The sequence below is a fragment of the Falco peregrinus genome, chromosome 1, assembly GCF_023634155.1.
Source record: "Falco peregrinus isolate bFalPer1 chromosome 1, bFalPer1.pri, whole genome shotgun sequence".
Taxonomy (NCBI): domain Eukaryota; kingdom Metazoa; phylum Chordata; class Aves; order Falconiformes; family Falconidae; genus Falco; species Falco peregrinus.
In genome coordinates, this window is record NC_073721.1 from 15,777,020 (window position 1) to 15,799,765 (window position 22,746).

Here is a 22,746-nt window from a genome sequence, read left to right on the forward strand (position 1 = left end):
GGGACTGTGAGACCATCAATTCCCCCATCAGAGGCCCAACACCAAGTGTAGCATCTGTTTGACTAAAATAACCTTCACTGAGATCAAAGCTCCAAAATCTGCTCCTTCATCCCTGGCTGAAACAGCACTTCCATCTTACCAGTCTTCCTTTGCCAGCCCATCACAGTAACACTGTACCCAACAATAACACTATCCAATAGGATAAACAGTTGAAAAATGACATGTGGAGACCTGCTGAGCCATGAAATAGTATTTAGCCATGCCAACTCCCAGCAAAAAAGCCCTACAATAAAAGCAACATCATATGTACCAGTATAGCTTTTACACATGACCACCAGAGGAGTATCTGCTCACAGTCATAGCTTCAGATTGGTTTTTAATTCCCAGTATTATGAGTATTCCTTGTGTCAGGCATGATACTGCATAACACAGTTTCAGCTTCGAAAACTCTTTAACATGCATAAATTCAGACACACAAATGTAATGTCAGAATGGACAAAAACTGCTGCCTTTGCAGAAGCACACTAACATGCCTTCTGTGAATGCTAAATTCAGTTTTTAAAGCTTTCTAAATGGAAGCAGCTTCGAAGCTTCACCATCTGAAGTGCATTTTAGTGTTGCTACTTTTCCACCATTCTATTATTTGCTTCTTGCATATTAAAATACAGTGTTTTCTGTGCCTTATCACTTGGAGCTCAGATTAATATGGCTAGACTTAAAAGCATAACAAAATCTCATCTTCAAGGGGCACGAGGAGCCTCGTGGCCTCTCAAACACTAGTTCTGGGTGCACTAAACTGGTGGTGTTTACTCTTCAGGGCTGACTAAGACTCCTGCAGCTCTGGGATTAGAGGCTATTTAGTTAATTGATGCAGCAGAACCAGAAGGATCCCATAGCACCATCAATAAATGGACTTCAAACCCAGCAGCTATTCCTTCCTTTCATGCCTTTTTCTACAACAAAGTTCAGGAAAAAAAACTTCTTGGGAGGGAAATCACCCCAAGAGAGAACCACAGTTGCAATGGTTCAGGTCTGAGAGCAATTTTGAAAATGTTCATAAGTTTTAAAGCCAGAACTGATATTAATCATATAAACTCATCTCCCACACAAGAGATTTTCTGTAGCATTGGATGTTTTTCTTCCCTGTTATAGCATCAAGATAGAAAATGTTTTTCTGCCCAATCTTCTCCTCTAATGTAATCCTGAAAAACCCCAACCATGTTTGTGGCCCTCAGAACCTGAGCAAGAACTCCTATTGTGCCAGAATAGCAAACTCTAGATGTTTTCACAGGGAGTGTAAGTTATATATAAATGATGATTAAAGAACATGTACCAGAGGTGGAATATGATAGCTCATTGGTCCCTACTCAAAAAGTTGAATAACCTCCTAAGATATCAAGTGTTCTCCCTCTATTGACAGATACTGTGCTGGAGTGACATAACCGATGCCTACTTAACCTGGGAAAATGAGGAATATGATAAGGAGAGAATCCAAACAAAATAAAAACAAAGTAAAAAAAAAAAAAAAAAGGACTACTGAACAGTCATCTAGATCACAATTAACTGAGGCAAATTATGTGTATGGATGTGAAATGGAGAGAAGAAAACAGAAGGTTAGTGGTGATGCTACTGGTAGCAGAGATCCCCAACATAACACCACTCTCAGCTGTGTGGCTTCACTAACTTTTTAGACACAGGTGGCCGCATCTCTGTTACTGTATGTCTGAAGTGATGAATCTGAACTGGACATGCTGGATGGCATTGTGCAAACATGCAAGCAAAGCAGCAGTGCTTCTGAAGGCAACCCAGCTGTTGCTGTATCTTGCTCCCCAGTGCCTCTGGTTTTAAAGCCAGCATGCACAGACCTTTTATTCCCATAGAACAGTTAATCCATATAAACAAGAGAGCCTGTAACTACAGAGCTGCTATTTTACAAGCATAGAACACGAGTCAAGGTATGGTAGTTCTTGCAGCATAACACACCTCCTTCATTGCAGAAGTTCAGAGCTTCTCAGCTCTTTCCTTAGGAACCCAAGACAATTATCAGTTTATCTAGAAACTATTCCATGTTAAAATACATGGTACTGCATTGGCACTTTTCTTATATGGCAGTAGTGAGTAGATATCTGGCAGACAACCTCCATGTGGCTGACTGTGTGGAGCCTGGAGGGCTCACTGCTGCACAAACCCAGGAGGTGGGACTCTGCAGAAGCCAGTGAATAAGCATCAACCTCACTTCACTCTAACAGAATCCTGTAAGGGATGTGGGAACTTTCTTCCAGAGGAGCAGACAGTCCTCCTACAGCAGAGAGAGAAAATTTGCAAGGTAGGCAGGAGGACAAGCCATTGCAAGTGTTCTTCACCAAATAGGTCTACAGGATTAATAACGCACCATTTCCCAGGCATATGATTAGTTACACCACAAAGTAGTTCTGCTTCAGTACATCATGACTTTGTCTGACCTATGGGTTCTGGCCCCCCTGTCTGACAACTATGGGGCAGTCCCATGGAAGCAAATGTGTACTGGGAAACTTGTACTAGTTACCTACATAACTGTGTAACTAGTAACTTGTACCAGTTACCTACATAACTGTGGAATGAGGGTGAACGACAAGGGACTTGCTGTTGGCTTATTTAAAATTATATGACTATTACTGATGACAGGATTCATGCTGTAGACAAATAAGACTGCTTTTTCCCCCCCTGTGCATGGCTTGACCTACTGACTAGTTCAGTCTTCAGAGATGCAATTAAGAAGTTCAGCTCCACCCAAAGGAAATCTCTGAATGAAAAGCTGAAGCCCCTTTTCCATGTGTCTCCACAGAGTGACATGCCTGCTCCACCACCTTGCCACCTGGCAGGCTTAAAGTTCAATATAGAGCTTGTGCAACTGCGCACATGCCCTGCCTCTCAGCTGTGACAGTATCTCAGATGTTTCCACCATCCTAATGTGACTAAAAGGCCACTAATCCAGAACTAGATCCTATTTGGACACTGGAGAGCAGGCAAAGGGAATGCATGACTGCCTGCACCTGTCAATGTAAATGTCTCCTTAGACTGCTTGCTGTTTGTGGGACAGGGAAGAGTGGGAGAAAGGCAAGCGTTCACAGACAAGCTGTGTGGGCTGGAAGGTGATTCAGCTCTGACCAAGTTACAAGAGCTGGTTCTGCAATGTCTTGCTACAGAAACCAAAACCAGGTAGGAACTATCACCAGAAAGGCAACCACGTACATCTGAGGAAATCATGCAAAGACTGAACCAGGGCAGATCTCATCTGCTGCTGGCTGATTTAGCAGAATATGTTAAGAACCCAGATCGATTCATCTGTAAAATATAGTCTGAAGATATGCTAGGAAAGTATAAAGCTGGAGAAGCTCCTGTGATTTCAGCAGAACTACTTCAGTTTCATGTCAGAATAATGTAATTGAAATCAGTAGCTGGTACGGTTGGAATTACACAGTAGAGAAATCACATAACAATGGCTTTTCCCTCCACCATGGATTATAATTAGCTCAGCTGCAGCCAGAGATGATGATGGATTCAGCCCTTTCTAAGATGCCGGTGTGATGACAGACTGATAACATTGCTGGACAGTCTGACACACCTGGACGTTTCTGGGATGCAAGCACAGCACCTCACTTGTGGCATACACCTAGCAGAGAGTTGTGAAAGCTCCTACTCTGCACAAAGGGTGCAGGTCAAATTGTGAGACTTGATTCGTTTAGCTGATTTCATCAGCTACATTCCAAGTATTTGATCACAAGTGATTTCTTACCCAGCTAAAGGAATGACTCTGAGATTTAGACAATGCATGAAGAATGTAAGTGCAATCAACACTAAGGTCATCATGAGCACTGTACACACCATTAGTGAGCATAAAACCATTTGTACACAGGCTCTTGGAATTTACTCATGATAGTGCTCTTAAAATAAATAAGAAAAGGAAGGCCAGGTCTCTTATTTAGCAGTCCAAATATTTGCTTCAGGCAAAACTGTTTTTAGGCAAATGGACCACCATGGCATATATGTATTTCGTATTAGATAACAGTGATGAAGAATTTCAAATTTGTCCTCAAGAGTTAAATGTTTCACCTCTAATATTATTTTTGAAGGTAGAGCAGAGAAACACTGACAACCTGACAGGCTGGCATTTACCACCAGGAGAACAATGGTCTAGTCTGAACTTGGGACAACACAAAGTGTCAGTTCCCTAGAATGCACCCCTCTAATGAAATAGCTTGGCTCGCTACGCTTTGCAAAACAAAGTGGCTTAGAAATTCAGAGGCATCCAGTCATGAAGACAGAGTCAAACTGTAGGAGTAGGGGGTCATATCTACAGATGAACAATGGCTTTACTTGCAGAGTCATGTCTGTGGATGACTACTTAGTATCAGCTCATGGAAACTACTTCATTTCATAAAGCCTCTTAAGCCATGGGGAAACGTATTACCCAGTTAACAGCCAGGAATGCCTATGCTACATTTACATTGTTTCTTTTGCTGTAAATACAGATGGTTTAAGTAACAGTTCTGTGTTTTGTTTCTACTGTCAGCTGAATGGAAAGTATGTGCAACGTAAAAAATACCAAAAAGAAGATGAAAGTAGGCGTATGGTAAAAGATTACATGGCTCTCTGCAGAGAAAGCTCAAGCTTTCCTGAAAGTTTCCTTACATAAACCCCAGATCAATCCCACTTACCTTCAGTGAACACACAATAGCAGGATGCCATCTAAATCTGTATTGATCTAAATATTTAGCAAGAAATAAGCTTACTGCTCAAAGACTGAACTTAACACTAAACATTCAAGTTCATATATCATGAGTTTTCGAAATATGTTCTACAATTTATTACAAGGAATGTTACTCTGCTGTTATTTCACTTTCACCCTGAAATCGATTACTAGTCCAGTCTACAGGCTCATGCCTCCCTGAAAGGAAATAATACATGTTCACAGTGGTGTTCGTACCTTCGTCTGTGCATCAACAGCAGCTCCTTGGTTAACAAGAACCTCTGCTACGTTGACCCTATCCTCTTGAGCAGCCAGGTGCAGTGGCGTCAGTCCACTCTGTAAATTAGAAGCAACAAGTAAAAATCTTCAGAGGCGGCACATGAATACTAAATGCAAATTCAGGTATCACCAAGACTCTTGAATCTTTGAAATCCTACTGAATTTAAAGAAATTATAAATTCCACTTTCACTGTGTAATGTGCTTCCTCATTACATTTGTTGATTTGCAAGAAAGTACAGTTTGAAAGCCAGGAAGATGGTGTTTCTTTTACACAATGAACATTTCTTCATGCGGAGTTAAATGTGGGATAGCAAATTACAGCACTTTAAAGAAAAGTCACATAGTATTTTTTTACCTCCTAATTCACTTCCTTAGACTGAGTAAGATTTTTTAGAAGAAATATTGAATTATTGTTTACACTTCTACAAGTTTTCTAGAAGTAACATTCACTTACATTTGTCCTTACCTTTTACTCCTTTACTTGATCATTTTCAAATACAAACAGAAAAGATAAAACTACGTTTATATGAGATCAGGTCCATTTCTCTCTGCCTGGGGAGTATACAGCCTTGCTAGATGACATGTACTGACACTCTTACTTTTTGGATACCTCATTATTTTTCTACTTGAAACTTGAGGTCTAAAATCCTTAAAACCTCAGAAAACTATACAACTTTCTGTCAAATAAAAGACATCAGGTAAAAGGGCTAGAAGAGAGAATCTGCTGAGGGGATGTTGTTAGGAATGGGAAAGACCATCCTTTACTTGCCAATTACAGTTCTTTTTCTCTCCTCCGTTTCCTACTGCCTTTAGTTCCAGTGACAGAAAAGCGGGTGGCAGCAGTTGGCACATCAAGCAGAAACACTTGCTAAGTTTCCTACCCTTGAACCTAAACTTTTGTCCACAGTGCATTCACTACCGAAGGCAGTTACTCTGAGACCATCCCACTGTACTGTACTAGAACATGCGATCCTGATGACAATGCAGCTTAGATGGGCCACATTACACAAATATATAAGAGTAACCAACTCTAAACTACCTAATGGAGCCTGGATATTTTGGGTCAAACCTTTTAAAAAGATTTAATAAGTGCTCAGCGCCCACAATGAAGCTCTGAGTATTCAGTAATCCTGAGCATTCTATGGATCCTGAAGAAAACAAATGCTTTTTTTTTAGTCCCATTGCAAAACTCAAAAGTTGGTGTATTTTAAATATATGGCTTCAAATGTAGGTGCTGAGGTCAGAGGAAATGCACATCCATAAGTGAGCACAGGGGAACTATTATCAAAAGGTGGTGTTATCACTATAATGAGAAACTGCAGATTACAACTGAATAGGTAGAGATTGAAGGATGTTGCAGGTTATTAACCTCAGGTGGGACTGAATCAAAAAGCCAAGCAGCTGCAATCATGTTCTCTGTATTAGCCTCAGCAGCAAAACCAGGGTAGCCAATGTGATGTAGAATGTGTACATGACAAATTGCCCTGTGGGGATACAAAGTATATCCTGCACTACATAAACCCACACACTTGTTGAGATTGGGGGAAAAAAATCAACATCAGCAAGAGAAGCTTCCTGAAGAATGGCCAAAAAATAGCCAGACTATAAAGTCAGAAACAGGAAAACACAGCAGCCCTGTGCAGCATCACCCACAGCCTCAGAGGACACCAAGTCTTTCTACCTGCTGAGAATAAGAAGTATTTTTTCCATGAAAAATTTCTCTCTTGCTTTTCTACTTTAGCCACATAAATCCATACTGAAACTGTACATTATAACATCTCTGATGTCTAGTAGGGCATTTAAAGAATTAAGGCTCCACATTTGCTAGAAACATTACTACAGAGCAGACTTAATAGCCTATAAATTCATATATATATAAACTACAATCTACCAACTTCCCTTTCCTGCCTCCAGGAGAAATTACACTAAAAGTCACCGTGCTCTAAGGAACACTCCCTGGGGAGGAAGAATCACTTACATTAATGAGCAAAATTTCAGACAAACTTGCTGTTATTATCCCATTAAAAAAATCAGCTTCCCTTAACAAGTTAGTTGTTACCATTGCTTAATAGGCACGCATATATCTAGAGGCTCATAAAAGACACACGCCAATCCCACTAACCACGGAGGGGAGGAAGACATTTTCTCTCTGGGCATGTTTTGGCAGACTAGCATAATGTGGAAAGAAGAAGGCAGGTGGATTAATAAATTCCTCTGCAGCATGTGTTTTCAAGACTTGAGTACTGTGAAATACCGTTTACACAATGTTACATGGCACGCTTCACGCTGCTGTCTTTGCTAAAAGAAATGATGATGTGCTTTCAAGCCCCTGCAGTGGTTTTCAAAACATGCAGAATCACGGTGGACAAGATTTATTTGCAGGACCCTGTCCTTCCCATCACCGTGTTTATTGCCTTCGCACCAAGCAGGAGGAACACTTACCTTGTTGCCGAGATTTACATTAGCATTTCTAGTAAGAAGCAATGACACCATGTCCACGTGGCCGTCCTGAGAGGCAAGATGTACAGGGGCGATACCCTGTCTGGTTACAGCATTGGCATCAGCACCATATTCCAGCAGTGTAGTTGCTATGTCCATCTGGTTTTTCTTGGCAGCTATGTGCAGTGGTGTATAGCCATTCTGTCAACAGAAAGCACTTCATTGCAAGCTACTCATTAAACAATGTGATAAATCACTTTCCTGAACCCACTCAACTCTATGAAAGTCATTAGTTCTAAAAATGCAGTCAACCATAGTCAGATACAATATTAACTAGTCGTACAAAGCTTTAAGCGATCTGGTTTTGAAAGTACTGCTACAAATAAGAGGATTCTGAAACTTTCAAATTTGGGAAAAAAATATCTGTGCAGAAGGGCACAACCTGTAGCAATAGGAATTTGAGTTTCATTTCACAGGCATTTGCTACTTTTCCTTAAATGTACATAAAATCTTTAGCAAACAGAAGAGCAGGATGTGTGTTCATAATTCAGAACAGCTGCTAATTTTGGTTTTTTTTTTTTCTCATTTCCCAGTGTGAATAAAAGCATTATGAAGTACAGCCTTTCCTGTAGTACTTACCCTAACCTTACTTGACAGGCTGTTTTCGTTCAGATCAAGGGAAGTTTAAAGCATATAGTCTTGCATTCTCTTTATTTTGTATTACTTCCAATATATGTACCCAGTGAGACTATCGCCAAAACTAAAAATGCAGTACCTGTTGCAAGACAAAATCTTATAATTCTAAAAAGCATGGCTTTGGCGGAAAACTGATAAATGGATATAAAGAATAACTGATTAGCACGCAAATGCCAAAACGCTGACTAAGATATGACCAGCTTTTGGTAGAGATTGTGATGCCTGTTTAATCAAGAACTTTCTGTCTTTCAGAAATGTGTTAGCCCTCATCTTAAAGCAAATGGCACATATGCATGTGACTAAGGAAAAAGGTTGGGGGGATGAGACCCTAGCTGCATAAGCAATTTTTATAGTATCATAAGTACCGTGTGCCTCTCAGATCACACAGCCCAATAAAATCTATCTGAAGGCACAAAGCATTCACCGGGCTTGGTCCCTTCCTGCGCCCCACAGGACAGCGGGGCTGGACTATACGGGAAGGCAGGTCACCACAGGTGCAGGGTGATGCAGGTAGGAGCAAAGGAGAAAGAAATACACAGACACACAAATGATTACAAGAGAGCTTTAAGAGTAATCTGGAATTGAGAGATGCACAGCGCTAAGTCCACGTGGAAAAGGTTCTGTAACCTTTCAAATACAATTCAGATTCAGTTCAGACCTTAAATACTAAGATATTTCAAAATGACACCTGGGCAACGGTGCCACAATTAATAAGGGAAGTATACAGCCACTAAATTTTCACTTTGAAGGTAAAATGCTTTAGGGAAAACAAATACAATCCTCTCCCTTAGACTTCCTGCGTGACATTGACATGTGAAACAGCCATTGCCACATTACAGCTATTAAATCCTAAATACTACGTGCTAAAGCCTACATATGTGCTAAAATTATCTTAAATGGAGCTCATATAATTGAAATGGACGTCATGTATATTCTGTAAAATAACAAATGCAGTTTTCAAGGCTTTTCCTCAGAAACAGGCATACATTTCTTTCAGTGGAATGGAAAGCAGCAGGTTGCCAAGAGAAGGCAAAAAGAGAGCTGAAAAATAAAAGCTGAAATTCAGCTCAGTCTCGGTCTGCATCTCCTCCTCCTAAGAGCTGTGCTCTGCCACTACACATAGATGCAGAAGGGAACAGAGAAGTTTGGAAGGAAGGGTACTGGGTTATTCTGGCTGCAAGGGAAAAGAGGTAAAAAGGGAAAATGGTTAAAGATGAAGGGATAGAGAAAAACTGAGGCTTTGGAGGTGGTGGGGTGAGGAAGACAAGTGTTATAAAGTGGATGCCAAATCAAAATTAGGCACAAGCCTAATTTTTGCCTATAAAAAGGAAGAATGGTTCATAGGAATAACTGTATCTCAGCACTGTACTCTGACATAGTCACTTCCTATATCCTTTCACCAATCACTCTTCAAGGCAAAAGCTGCCAGGCCAGGCTAATGAGCCGCTCTTAAGATCTGTGTTAAAGACAGGAGTGTCACAGAAAAAGCAACTGCGGCTGAAACTAACTGTGGAGTCGGTGATGAGATATGACATAACACATTTATTTATTAGACCACATTTACAAAAGAAATGTGAAATCATCTGCTGTTACCAACATCAGCTTTCAGATGACTGCACAGTGAGTGCCTAAAGCAACAAACATGCTACCGTTAATTTTATTTAGTATTGATGCTCTACTCGGTGTTGCTGTGGCTCACTTGGTGCAGAACACTAACAAACACTTTCTTTTAGGGAGATGTAGCAGGTACTTGAAAGCCTGAAGTGGCAGCTGCAAAACTGTTTTGTTGCAGATGGGGAAGTTAAGGTGACCTGACAGGTGAGTGTGTACATAATATTATACCATAGTCTATAGTGCTTCCACCTTCGTTTGGACTCCCCAAGACCTTGGCAGTGGCTGCTGCAATCCCTGCCCCTATAGGATACACAGCTTCCACTGGCAGTTTCTTTTAGTGAAAACTGGGTCAGTGTCTTCTCATCCCCTTCAGAAGGCTCTTTCTTCCCCACAGTGGCATTTAAGAGTGCTGTGTTGCAGTAGTAAAAGATCAGAGATCACTCCAGTTCATCTCCTGGGGCACTGCTCTGGCAGATTGACACTATCGACATTATTGATTTTAAACTGTGCCATTGCTGCTGGCAATCCATGTTTATTTAACTTTCCTCTCTTTTGCACTGTAAACTTCGGGACCTACCACATATGACAGACTCCATCCCCTTTAGCCATGCAGAAGGCCTCTGGTGTTATGGCTGTGTTCAGTCATGTGTGAGAGGAAGGCAATCAAGGAGAGCTGTCTTTCTATCTATGATACTGGCTTTTCCACTAGCTCTTCCTTTTCTGCTGTGGTTTTCTGCAGTGATTTTAGGGACATATCTGGGTTATTTCAGATGAGGTAAGGTCTTTACACTGCAGTTGAACCTACAAATGTTTCAACTGTTTTCTTACTGTTGCTGTTCAACTATCAATTATTGATCCATACTTGAAATAGAATCCATAAAAGTTATAGACACTATCAGCTTCCTTAAATTCTTTCTTCTACTCAGGGCTCGAAAACATTGAAATATTTACTCTTTCACTTCCCCTGAAATCTTACACTATGTGTTGTTTTGCCTACAGTAAACTGCAATAGAAGCAGAGCTGTTGTTTTATTTTCTTACCAGTTTTTTTACATTGTGGTGGAAGTACTGTGAAGCAGAATAATTATGTACATTGTACTGAGAAACATATCAAACCTCAGAAGTCATCCTGTGGCACAATACAGGGGAACTACCATGTACAGCAAGGCATTGACTCCAAGCTTGCCCTGCACAGATGTTAAGATGCAATGTTGTAAATTGACCGGCTTGGAGAAGGTACTAAGGAGACTGAACAAGCAACAGAAAAGCTTAGTGTTTGCTGAGACTGAACTTTATCGCAACTAGAGTTTTTCAATGTTTCTGCACCTAGATTTGGGGGGTGGGGGTGTGTGTTTCTACTATTTTATTCACCTGCAGAATTATTCTAACAGCTTTATGTGGTTGTGAGACATTAATAAACAAGAACACTAAGCCCCCTGAAACTGCAAGAATATAAAGCCTAGAAAGAACAGTGGTAGACAGGGAGTAAAGTGACACAAAAAACCTAGGTATTGTTCCCCCAGAGTGACCAGTACTTGTACCTTGGCAGACGCATGAGGTGAAGCTCCCTGGTCCAACAGTAGGAGTGCCACTTTTTGATTATCGTAGTGTGCAGCTACATGCAGTGGTGTTAAACCGCTCTAAAAACACATGCAGAACAAACAAGTGCTGTTACAGACTCTCTCCAGGGAAAACTTAAAGGTTTGGACAATCAGAGTAGATAAGGTGAAAAACACATTTGTTATTCATTCATGTATTCAGAATCTCTGATAACTTTAGAATAATAAAAAAAAGAGATTTGAAAATCCTTACTGAGCTGTGAAAGCCCTTTTCACTTTTCCCTGGGAAAATGAACAGAGAAGCACATATCTGTGCTGCCCCCAGGACAAAGCAGGTAAGGAATTCTGACCCTGAGGTCAAAAAAATGTTTGGCAATGTGTTTCTTTTACTGCAATGGATAAGAGAACTGTTCCTTGAATCTGTAAAATTCCAGGCTGGGCTGGTTTAAAAACCATGAGGTCCTACTGGGCTTTGCCCTCTGTCATGAGACCTGGGGGAGCAGAGCCAGATGCCTGAATGCTCTAAGGACTGTGAATAGTCTGGGCAGGAAGGCAGGGAAAATAGTTTGTCTAGATTCCCCCGGATGGGTACAGAGAGGACATAAATTTGTTGTCAATTAATGACAATAAAAGTAATTTTTGTCAAAAGTTTGCTGGCTCTTGGCCGCCCCAGCAGGGGTTGGACTACTACATGAAACCCATTCTAGCTAAACCGAGGCTGTGGTACTAGTGTGATGGTAAGTAGGTAGAAGGATATTATTAGAATATTATGTGCCTTTAGATATTTGCGGTGCAAGTGGCAATAGCTTCTTCTGTCCTACCTTTCCAGAAGCATCAGGTGATGCATTCTTCTGAAGCAGAAGGTTGGCTACCTCAATTTTCCCATATTTTGCAGCCACGTGTAGAGGAGTAAATCCTTTCTGTAAAAGAGAGCAGTTATATAGGAGCTTTGTGCACTTTTTTGCAGGGTAAGGTTTGTGTCTGATCTACAAGGATAATGCTGTTTCCACCCATCCACTTACATAGTCCTGAGTACAGGCAGCAAGTCTGCAGATTCCCAGCTGCCCTGGCAGGTCCGGAGGCTCTCCCTTGCAAGGTAAAGCCCTATCTACATTAAAACAACTGTAAAAAGGGAGTCAGTTCCTTTCTTCACACCACCGAAGACCCAAGGACAAGACTGGGTAACAGCTTATCAATTTTTGTCAGGAATTTCTGCCCTGCATTCCTTTCCTTCAGAGAAAATGCATGTCTGATCACTGGGATACGTGATACATCAGGCTCTGAGGTAAAAGCATGAAGCTTGGCACCCTTTTAACAAACTGCAGCTCATTCTTACATTGATTTTATGTGTATATGACACAGCATTTAATTAATGACAAGTAGCACTTGCTACTGGTATATTTTACTATTGAAGTTACCACTTTTGCAGCTGCCTTACCTTGGTGATGATAGATAAAGATGCACCATGATCCAAAAGAACAGAAGCTACATCTTCATGTCCTTCTCGAGCAGAAAGGTGCAGGGGCGTATAGCCAGACGTCGTAGCTGCATTTGGAGATGCTCCTTGCTGCAGCAGCTGCTGTACTATATCAGCTTTTCCCAGCCGAGCAGAAATGTGCAGTGGTGTTTGGTCATCCTAAACATAAAGAAAACAACACAGACCTATATAAGAAAACTAAGGCTTATATTACAACAGAAAATTCTTGCTCGGATTCTATTCCTTTTGAAAACTGCAAACGAGCATTAGTTCTATCGAGATCTTACCTAGTGAATATTGCACTCTGGCTTTCTCTTTGTTGTATAATAAAGATATCTTGTGCTTTGCTGATACATCACAAAATATTCCAGACAGGTACATAATCCATACCAGTAAATAAACCAAACAATTTTCTTCTTAATCTCGATTTGCCTCACTTTGCTTTGCCACTAAGGTGCATCGGGTTTCCTGTTGATTTTGAGACCTTTCCTAAAACGCAGCAAACACACAGCTATTCCTCACACCTTGATCTCTTTCATGATTCCCAGCAACATCTAACAACTCAATCAGTTATCTAGGATGACCTGAGGTGCTTAGCACGTTATTGCCTAGTAACTTGCATTAAGTATCATATGTTGTGCTTTTTTATTGAATAATTTGTTTCATATTTTGCAGATAACTTTACAGTGGATTCAACTAAGGATAAAGCATGGTGCTGAAATTTGTTGTCATTTTCTCACTGCTCATTCAGAACACAATAACCCTAGTAGTTTTAAATTTAGGACTTGCCCTGTCATGAGTCTCATTGCTTATTTATTTTCCTTTTGTGAAAATATTGTGGTTGGTTGTGACCTTGTTCTGAGTGTCTACTAGATAATTTCTTCCTCAGTCATTCTTTGGGTTTGTATTTTGTCCTCTCCATTCTCAGTTATACAATCTTTGGATTAAACATACTATTGCAACAGTAGGACCAACTTTATTTTTTCCTGTTCCTCATAAATCTATTCAAACATCTTTCTCTCCCCATTTTTCCCTCCTGAATTTCCTACCTTTTAAGCTCTGCTACCCCACATCCTGCAGCAGAGTAGTTCTGGGGTGTTCTTGGCTAGGGAGACTTCTGTCCATGCCCATCCTACAACAGTGATTTTACACCTTCGGGATTTAGGATGAGAGAGTGTCAGGATGTGAGTGCTACTCCTATGCAGGAAAATTCTCCTCTGACTGGCAGAGAGCTTTTATAGTTCTTAAATGTTTCAAGTTTATGGCTGTTTCCCACAATTTTCTCACAGCTGATGTTGGCATTGATGTATAATCTATTACTTGTATTTGGTTGTTTATAATAACAAATTGATGACAGGCAATTGCAGTCTGCAGACATTAATTCATTGTGTGAAATTACTTAGAAAACATTTGTATGACTGCACTTCTGAGCGCAAGCTGTTCACTTTCGAGTCTGTCTTTGGAGATTTACAGGCCACATGATTCACTTCTATTGTCAGACTGCTTGCAGATGTGAAGCATACCTGCTAGAAATATTTACTCAGAGTTCCTTATAAGTAGATATTCTTACTAGTTACTCTATTTGTGAGCCAATTCACAGCTGATAATTTCACAAAGAAAAATAGATTTCTTTGAAATTGCATTCATTTAATCACTAGCTGGAAAAAAAAAAAGTTTTCCTGGTTTTACCTATTAAGACTGATATTTATTGCACCCATTGATCTCCATTCCTCTGTCTCTTTCCTGAAACTCTTCTATTTCCATAATTTCTTATATTTCTTCATTGGCTCTTGACCATTTCTTTTCCCTTCCCCCTTATCTTGCGCAATTGCAATTGTTTCTATAGGGTCTGTTCCTTCTTTCAAGCCCTATGCCACATCCTCTCACTGCGCCTCCTTACTTTAGGAGGTGTTCTTTAGAGTATAACTGTTTTTGAATGCATCCAGGCTGATGCTTTAAGGACATGACAGGAGACACCAGCACCCTATGGTTTGCAGTTCTGCAGAACTAAAGCAGATTTGAGGCATTCCTCCTGCTCCATGCTTCCCACCCCAGAACAAAACTCTTCAAACACATAATAGTTTATATTAAAAGCTGACAAAAAAAACCCCACGCATGGTAATAGCTTGTCATCTCCCGCATTCTCTCCTAAACGCAGATCACTAAAAAAGTACACAATGAAGTATCAGTGGTCATTACACCAAGGCCCTTGGCTTAGTCTCCCTTTCTCTTCCCAAAAGACACATGCAAGATGAATGTGATTCCTTGCTTTGTTAAATATAGATAATCTAGGATTATACCTGGACCATCACCTTACCTTAGCTTTAGCCTCCACCTGGGCTCCGTTTTGTACCAGGTATCGAACAACCTCTGTTTGGCCAGCTCTGGCAGCCATGTGGAGCGCTGTTTCTCCTCTCTAGCACACAGCAGCAAAAAAAAAAAAAAAAAAATCATTAAAAACACACTGCAGAAAAAACAAATTCCAACATATTTTATAAATACAAAAATAACTGGTGACCAAATCTCCACTAGAATATGTTGTGGCAGTTGTCTGTGAGGAAGATGGGAGATTAAGTCAATATATGACCTCTTAGCTGTGCGCTACAAAGTTTATTTCAGAGTCAGTTTCCCAACACAATAGTGTCTTTGTCATTAGCCTTTATTTACTAGCATTTTACTAACAGCATTAAAAATGATGTCCATTTAAATATACCCTAATTTAGTTAAACGTAAAAATTATTTCAAATTTTGTATACGCAGACACACATACATTTGGCTTTCCTCCTGCTATGCCCTATGGCCCTACTATCATTTGTTATTTGACAAGCACTGATAGGAGCGAACAAGAGGGAAAAAACAATCATTATTGAGTACATTAATCTAAGGCTACATGGACTTAATGAAAGGCAAATCCAAGGAAACCAGAATAAATTCAAGAGGGAAACGGCTTTGTATGTTTTTGGACATCAGTATGTCTTTAGGTACGAACCTGCTAATTTACAAAAAATAATTTACAATGATGTTGCATTTTTTTATAGTCTAATAGAGTTAGCAGATGAAGACTTTAATAAAATACTGTTTTCTAACCACACCTGTGTATGGAAGGTGAAAGGGAGATTTTGGGGCCAAACTGCTAAAAATAATCAACAGACTTCTATTTTCCCCCCATTTCCCAACTTTCTAATATCCATCTAACAATGACTTCAGTTGTTACACATGCCCTGTGAGCCCTGGGGCACACCGTGCACATCCAGTAGAAAAGCACACTTGTATGGCTGTATGGGCACAGGCAATATGTCCCGACAATCTGCTGCAAACTGTTGATAACAGCAGAACTTTCCTTAAATGGCAGGCCCCCGGGGTCTGGGGAAAACAGTGTTCCTCTGTGAAATAAACATCTCAAAAATTACATATGAGAAGCTACAGTATGCTCTCATTCTTTACTTTAGAAAAAAAAGAGAATAGAGTCTTTTTTGGGGTTTCCTCAACCTGTCAAGCACCTCCCGAGGACTCAGCAGGCTGTGCTACCCCGTGACTCCAGCAGGAGCCACAACTGCTGTGGAGGTGGATGATGAACACCAGAATCAGGCGCTTTACAGTAGTGCTGCTCCCAGGTATAACGTATTCACAGTTCTGCCATGCTGAAAGGAAACCTATTACCTACCACATTGGTGGTGTTGGGTGACGCTCCATGATGCATTAGCTGCGATACAATATTTACATGTCCCATGAAGGCAGCAACATGGATTGGAGTTAGGCCCGACTGAAAAGCAAACCAAAATCAAACATAAATATCTGCTTCCACACTACTTTACAAGAATGCCGTGGGCAAAAAAGTTATTCTAAAGTAAGTAAACTCAAGTGCTTGCTTTTCTGAGAGGATCTTGTCTTCCCCAAAACAATGTACATATGGTTAAATTAAAGGGTACACAGAATTGGAAACACCTATGAGTATGATTCACAAGCAAACATAAAACATTCTAGGAATTTAGTAATTCTTCATCAACTAAAATAAGCTATAGCTAAGCAAGATTTCCTCCTTAAGTTTTTGCTAAATATAATTTTGGACCGGGGAAAAAAATTAAAAAATAAAGGTAGAAGCATTCCTGGTACAAAGACAAGACTTTCTGGAACACTCAGTTAATGCAAAAAAGATGCAGTGTCCATTGTCCCCACCAAATCCAGTTGCTTTTAGGTGAACAAAAAGGTCTATTGAGCTTAGTGGTGAGCTCCATCCCTGCTGTTCCTCCAGGAGAAAGGGAATTCAAAACTGTGGCATCCAGCCCAAGAGGCACAGACACAAATGACGTGGGCTAAAGAGAATTCCCCCTTCCCTCAGGACCTTGTGGCACCATCACAAATCTGCACCACTGCCCTTATATAAGATATAAGACCAACTGGAGAGAAAGAGCAGGAGGGAGAAGGGGAGGGAAAAAAGGGAACAGTCATTTAGCAGGGCATGACCTCAAGGATTTTGCTTTAGAAATCCAACCAATAGTTAATATTTCTCCACATAGAATTACCCTAAAGCCTTTTCACAGCTGCTTCTTCACAGCTGTACCAACAGTCAGCCAGAGACTGCAGAAGGGAGTTTTACTACCAAGAGAAGGAGAAAGCTCAGCGCATCTCTGGAAATCCCCTGATTTAGGCAGCTTCTTATAGATGTACACAAGTCCTGGGAGGGTAGAGGTGAGGAAAACACACTTTTGTTCCTTTCTCATGAAGAATGACAAACATGAGCAGGAAAACATGAGTGGTTGAGTATGTTATTCTTCTCCCCATTTCACATAATTTAGTAAATGCTTTTAAAATAACAGACTACAGGAAATACAACACATGTATCATCTTTGGTCATAAACACTAACTCATACTGCAGAGATTCAGGCCTGCAGCTAAAAAAAAAGGTGCAGTATCTACAAATGGAAGTATGGAATCTACATTAAAAACAGAATTTCCCATAGAAAAGGTAACAAGCATTACTGTTAATAAACAGTTTTATCTGCAACGATGACTATTTGTGACATTTGGTACCATTTCCTCTTGTTGCATTTGCATTGTTTAGTTACATCTTGCAGCGAATACTTGTTTACTCTCGGATGTCTTTGGGGAGGAATACTCTGAAGCTGTCTGACCAGTTTGTTTTGATGGCCAGATAGAAACTTTCTGAGTAGGGAAATAGCAGCTTATGGATAGGTGCTGAGTAGCAGCTTCTAATTCTGTCTTGAAAGGTTGTTACCACTTAGACAGCCAGTGAAAGAGGCAGGTGGGAAGATAGAGCCCTGTAGTTAAGTACCATAATGAATCTCAACAAATGCAGTCCAACGTGGTTTGAGATCATGGTGAGGCAGCAATAGGAAATAAGGGAAGAGCTCTTGCTTTTGGAAAGTTTTTGCTTGAAAAAGCATTGCAGTAGATGTAGATCAGACTGTTAACCTGGTTCACGCACACGAGACAGTGTAGTTAAGTGTTGATGTTGCTTTTGCTCTCTTAATTCTTTGCATTTAAAGGGGATAAAATGGAATAGATTGGTTTTCTACTTCCACATTGACTGATTAATTTAGGGACAGGCATCACATCTCTTCTGTTAAGGTTCTCTTTATGCTTCTCAGTCATTTGGTAACGTGACTTCAAATTAGACTCTGAAAGTTTCATGTACAACTGCTACGGCTTTTAAAAACTAGTCTGGAGACACATGAGCTGTAGTAAGGACAGGTAGGCTCCATTCTCCCTCAAGGAAGCCAGGAAGGGGGCTGTATGGTTTGCTAATGAATAATTAGAACAAAAGCCCATGCATCAAGTGAAACTCCATTTTGGGGAGATGAACTGCTTCCAGTTGTACCTTGTTTAATCAATGGAATGGTTTACCATTTTCTAACCTGACTTCTTGCACAGTGGTCACACACTCATATATGTGACCTTTCCTCCCAACTTAGTAGAATATACATACACACAGACAAACTAAATTTTCCATAGGTACTTAATTAGTCTCTAAATTGTGCCAATAACTGGGTGTAGACTATCTCATGCTGATTGAAGTAATAGCATATTGATTCCTGTCTAGTTGATTTATGATGAATTGTGATGCTGGGTGACTATAACTTCCGTGTGGAAAGCCAAAACAAGCTCTGAATTAAACCACCTTTCAAAACAGGACTTGAGTGAAGCACAGTCTTCATCTTGATGTCCGTAACAGAGTGAATTTAATCTTCAATGCATTAAATTACAGGCAAAAATTGACAGAAATTACAATCTTTTTAAAAATGTTAATCTTGTTATTCCCACCATATTCCCAAAGTTTAACAATTTTTTGAGTGTTATGATCCATTAGGGTAACTGACTTTCTTATTCAGTTTTATTATTTGGTAATTAGTTGAAAATAACTGTTGACTTGATTGGTACATGCTCTTTCAGAAATATTCAAATATTAATCGATATAACTACGATGACTTTTGTGGGAAAGAGAGACAAATGTGAAAAGACCACTTCTTACCTCAGTCACAGCTTGAATTGATGCACCATGCTTCAGAAGAAGTTCCATGACTTTTATTCTGTTCTTCTTGCAGGCAATGTGAAGAGGTGTGAAACCATTCTGTAAATGAGAAAGAACATATTTTTTGATACTGCACATACCATAAAAAAGTAGAATTGGGTATGGAATTCATATAAAACATTCCTCTGTTTTAACAAAACACCTCCCAGATTTGTTTTGGCTTCACTAAATTTTTCATGTAAAAGAAAGAAAAAAATTCTAAAAAGAAAGAGACATACTTCATATAGCCAGTTTTGCTTATGAAATATATTGCCCACTCCAATGAATAATTTCTTTTTAAAAATTCTCCATTCACCTACAACTATAAAAAACTTCATTTTTGCTTAGCATATTCATTCTTAATGAGGTGGAGTTTTTTGTTAAGAGTTTTTGGGGAGTTTGGGTTTGGTTTTTTTTGTTTGTTTTCTGTGGACTTTTCATAACCACTGGTAAAAATAACACTTTGCCTTTACAAGCTCCGGCATTTAGATCTTCTTTTAAACTAATCTTACTATTTCCACCCCATTCCCCCAATTCATTACCTACCAATTTACTGTAATTACAATTATTTTGACCCTTCCTTTAAAAAAAAAATTTGTGTGTGCAGCAGACTGAACATTTAAAATTGCCCTCTTATTTAGTGTGACGTGATATGACAGAAAACAAAAGAGGAAAACAAGTTGTCCAGGGCATCCACAACTGGTTCAGTAACATTAGTGCACTGAATGCTGATGCCGCTCTGCATATTCATCAAAAAAGCCTTTGCAAAACAATTCTGAAATCAGCTGACAGAACTAGTCCCTCAGATCTGATCAAAATTAGCTTTTTTACCGTAAAGAATATTGTATGCTTTTGTAACATGAAGTCACTGCAATTGCCTGTTCCAGTTAAGTGCGAGCAGCTCTCAACTGTCTCCTTAGCAGTGGACAATGTCCAGAGTAAGCTCTGATGTGTTTCAGGGAAGAATGAGCTCAGGCTCCAGGTACTACACACTCAGGCTCTTTCTACTTAATCATCCTCAGTGGGGATCAGGACAGAATAAAAGGGAACGCTAAAAGGTTTAAGGGAAAAGGAAAGTTGTGGCTAGGTTACCAGACTACTGAGAGGCCACTGCCAGCAACTCTGACAAGCTAAACCTGATGATGATTTGATTATTTCAGAAGGTGAAAATAAATATTACAGGCCTACATACCTCTCAACTTGCTGGTTATAGTGAACAAAACCCATATATCATAATACCTTGACCTAAGACAGCTGAAGATGGGTTGATCTGATGCAAAAAACAGAGGGGCTGAGGGAAGAAAATCTATGGAGCCTAAGCTGTTTTCAAGACAGTCAATCCCACCTGGCTTGTGAGGGTTTCAGCAGCTCACATATTTCAGGAATTGAATGAGTTAGTAGCATCAAGCTGTGAAACCAACAGTCAACCCAATTAATGTCAGAATGTAAATTTGTTTGGAAAAATTATTGCAAAACAAATGAAAAAGACATTTTAAAAACAACTGATTTCAAGTATAATTTTGAAAAAATACATCAATGCATTCAGTTTGTGTGCAGTTTAATTAAATTAACAGATTTTGTTGCTGAAGTTGTTTTTAAATTAAAAAGCCACATGGCTCCATTGACATAATTATAAATACCACAGATATTCATTATGTAACTCATTCCTACTTTTTACTGCTTTGCATCTTTGAGAGCTAATAAAAATTCTGTTTTAAGCATTGCTGATTATTTTCTCTTTACAAACATTTAGAAAATTAGAATTCTCTACATACCAAAAACTACAGCAGTTATATCTGCATCTGCTTCATCTATCCAGAATCATACCAAGCTACCAGAAGGCAAAAGTGCCTTAGTTACACTAGAAATTCATAAATCACTGTTGACCATCCATAAACAAAGGTCTGCTCTGATTGCATGATACATTATTCATACTTTGAACCTCAAGCATCCTGTCCTGGGCTGTAGTAATACAACATTTCCTCACTGTCAATGATCAGCAGGCAGAAAATAACTCTCAAATAAGTCTCACTGCAACTTTGGAAGAATGCTTAGCTGTGAATAGTAACCCGCTGTGTACTCACCAGTGCTTTGGCATTAGGATTAGCTTTCTTGTCCAAGAGAACCTTGGCAACTTTGTAGTGGCCACAGTGGGCGGCAACATGCAGCGCAGTCAGATAGTCATTAGTGACGTCATCTACAGGCACGTTGTGCTGAATCAGAAGCTGAACACAGTTTAGATGATCTCCTTGTGTTGCCATGTGCAACGGAGACAAACCATTCTGTGAACAAAAAGACCCAGCACTGATGGGTTATAGGATGCTCAGAGAAATTGAACTCCTTACGTTGTTCTTAAAGCATTTGTTGCATGATGAATTTTACAAGCCCCGAGAGCACACAAAATAAACCTAACACCTTCAGTGTAACAACGAGGGCTCTTATTCTAGCAAAAGCCATGTGGGATTTGGAGCTTGTTCAGTTAGAGTTTGTAGGCAGCTCTACATTTAAAAAACCCAGTCATGCCAATACCAGCAATGCTCTACACATAGCTTATTTCAGCCAGCATAACTCAGATAAATTGCTCAAGTTAGACAAGTTATGTGAAGAACAGCACTGTGTCAATTTTTAATACCCTAACCAGGAAATTGCTGGGTTTAGTAGCTGCATTAAACTCATCACTCTAATGTAGACCGCATATACCAAACATGACAGAGCATCTCTCAGTAATCACTACAAGCTTCCCTCACCCCTCCTCTAGTGTTTTCCTGAATTTGGGTTGTACACACACCTTGCACCACATTAGACACCTGTGGAGACCATTCATTCTTCCCAGCCAACATGAACACAGCAGCAAAAGTTTCAAGTGCAACAAGGTTGAAAAAACCTGAATGAGACCACCATGATGTGACCTACCAGCAGAGTGGTAAAGCTCTGTTTCATCAGGGAAACTCCTGAGAGACATTCACGTTTAGGAATAAAACCTGTGTCAAGGATTGTTTCTTGCACTGCTTACAATAGTTAATCAACAAGCTGACAACATATATTACACTTCCAGAGTAAAAACAAGAGAGAAAATTGTCAGAACTTTGAAGGACTGACCCTATTTCGTGATAAAAGTTTGAAAAAAATGCCAGAATTAAAGAGGTCTTGTTAGCAGAGATACATGAGCTCTTTAGACAAACCTCGACACACCTCCTTCCATTTGTATTCCTTTGGTTTGGTTTTGTTTTGGTTTGTTTTTTACTTGCTTTGTCCTTCTAATGCTAAAATTAGATTCAAGTGCAGGAGCTATTCTGGTAACACACAACAGTATCTAATCTATAAATGACCGACAGTACACTGTGTTTGCCATCATGAGGAAACTGAAGCTTTTGCTCGCAGATGCAGTGCCCTCATGTGACCACAGTTCGCAAAAGCAAAGTAG

At 39.8% G+C, this 22,746-nt stretch overlaps 1 protein-coding gene across 18 annotated transcripts in view; it reads right to left on the bottom strand.

Moving 5' to 3' along the window:
• The window catches only part of ANK3 (ankyrin 3), a 374,109-nt gene that overhangs the window by 90,377 nt on the left and 260,986 nt on the right, over positions 1–22,746 (bottom strand). For all 18 annotated transcript variants that reach the window (XM_055793683.1, XM_055793688.1, XM_055793692.1 and 15 more), the window contains 9 exons: positions 21,407–21,604; positions 19,284–19,382; positions 16,458–16,556; positions 15,111–15,209; positions 12,755–12,952; positions 12,138–12,236; positions 11,299–11,397; positions 7,452–7,649; positions 4,967–5,065 (listed from right to left, as the gene is read on the bottom strand). In XM_055793683.1, coding sequence (XP_055649658.1) covers positions 4,967–5,065; positions 7,452–7,649; positions 11,299–11,397; positions 12,138–12,236; positions 12,755–12,952; positions 15,111–15,209; positions 16,458–16,556; positions 19,284–19,382; positions 21,407–21,604 — 1,188 coding nt within the window. The remainder of the gene's footprint in view (positions 1–4,966; positions 5,066–7,451; positions 7,650–11,298; positions 11,398–12,137; positions 12,237–12,754; positions 12,953–15,110; positions 15,210–16,457; positions 16,557–19,283; positions 19,383–21,406; positions 21,605–22,746) is intronic.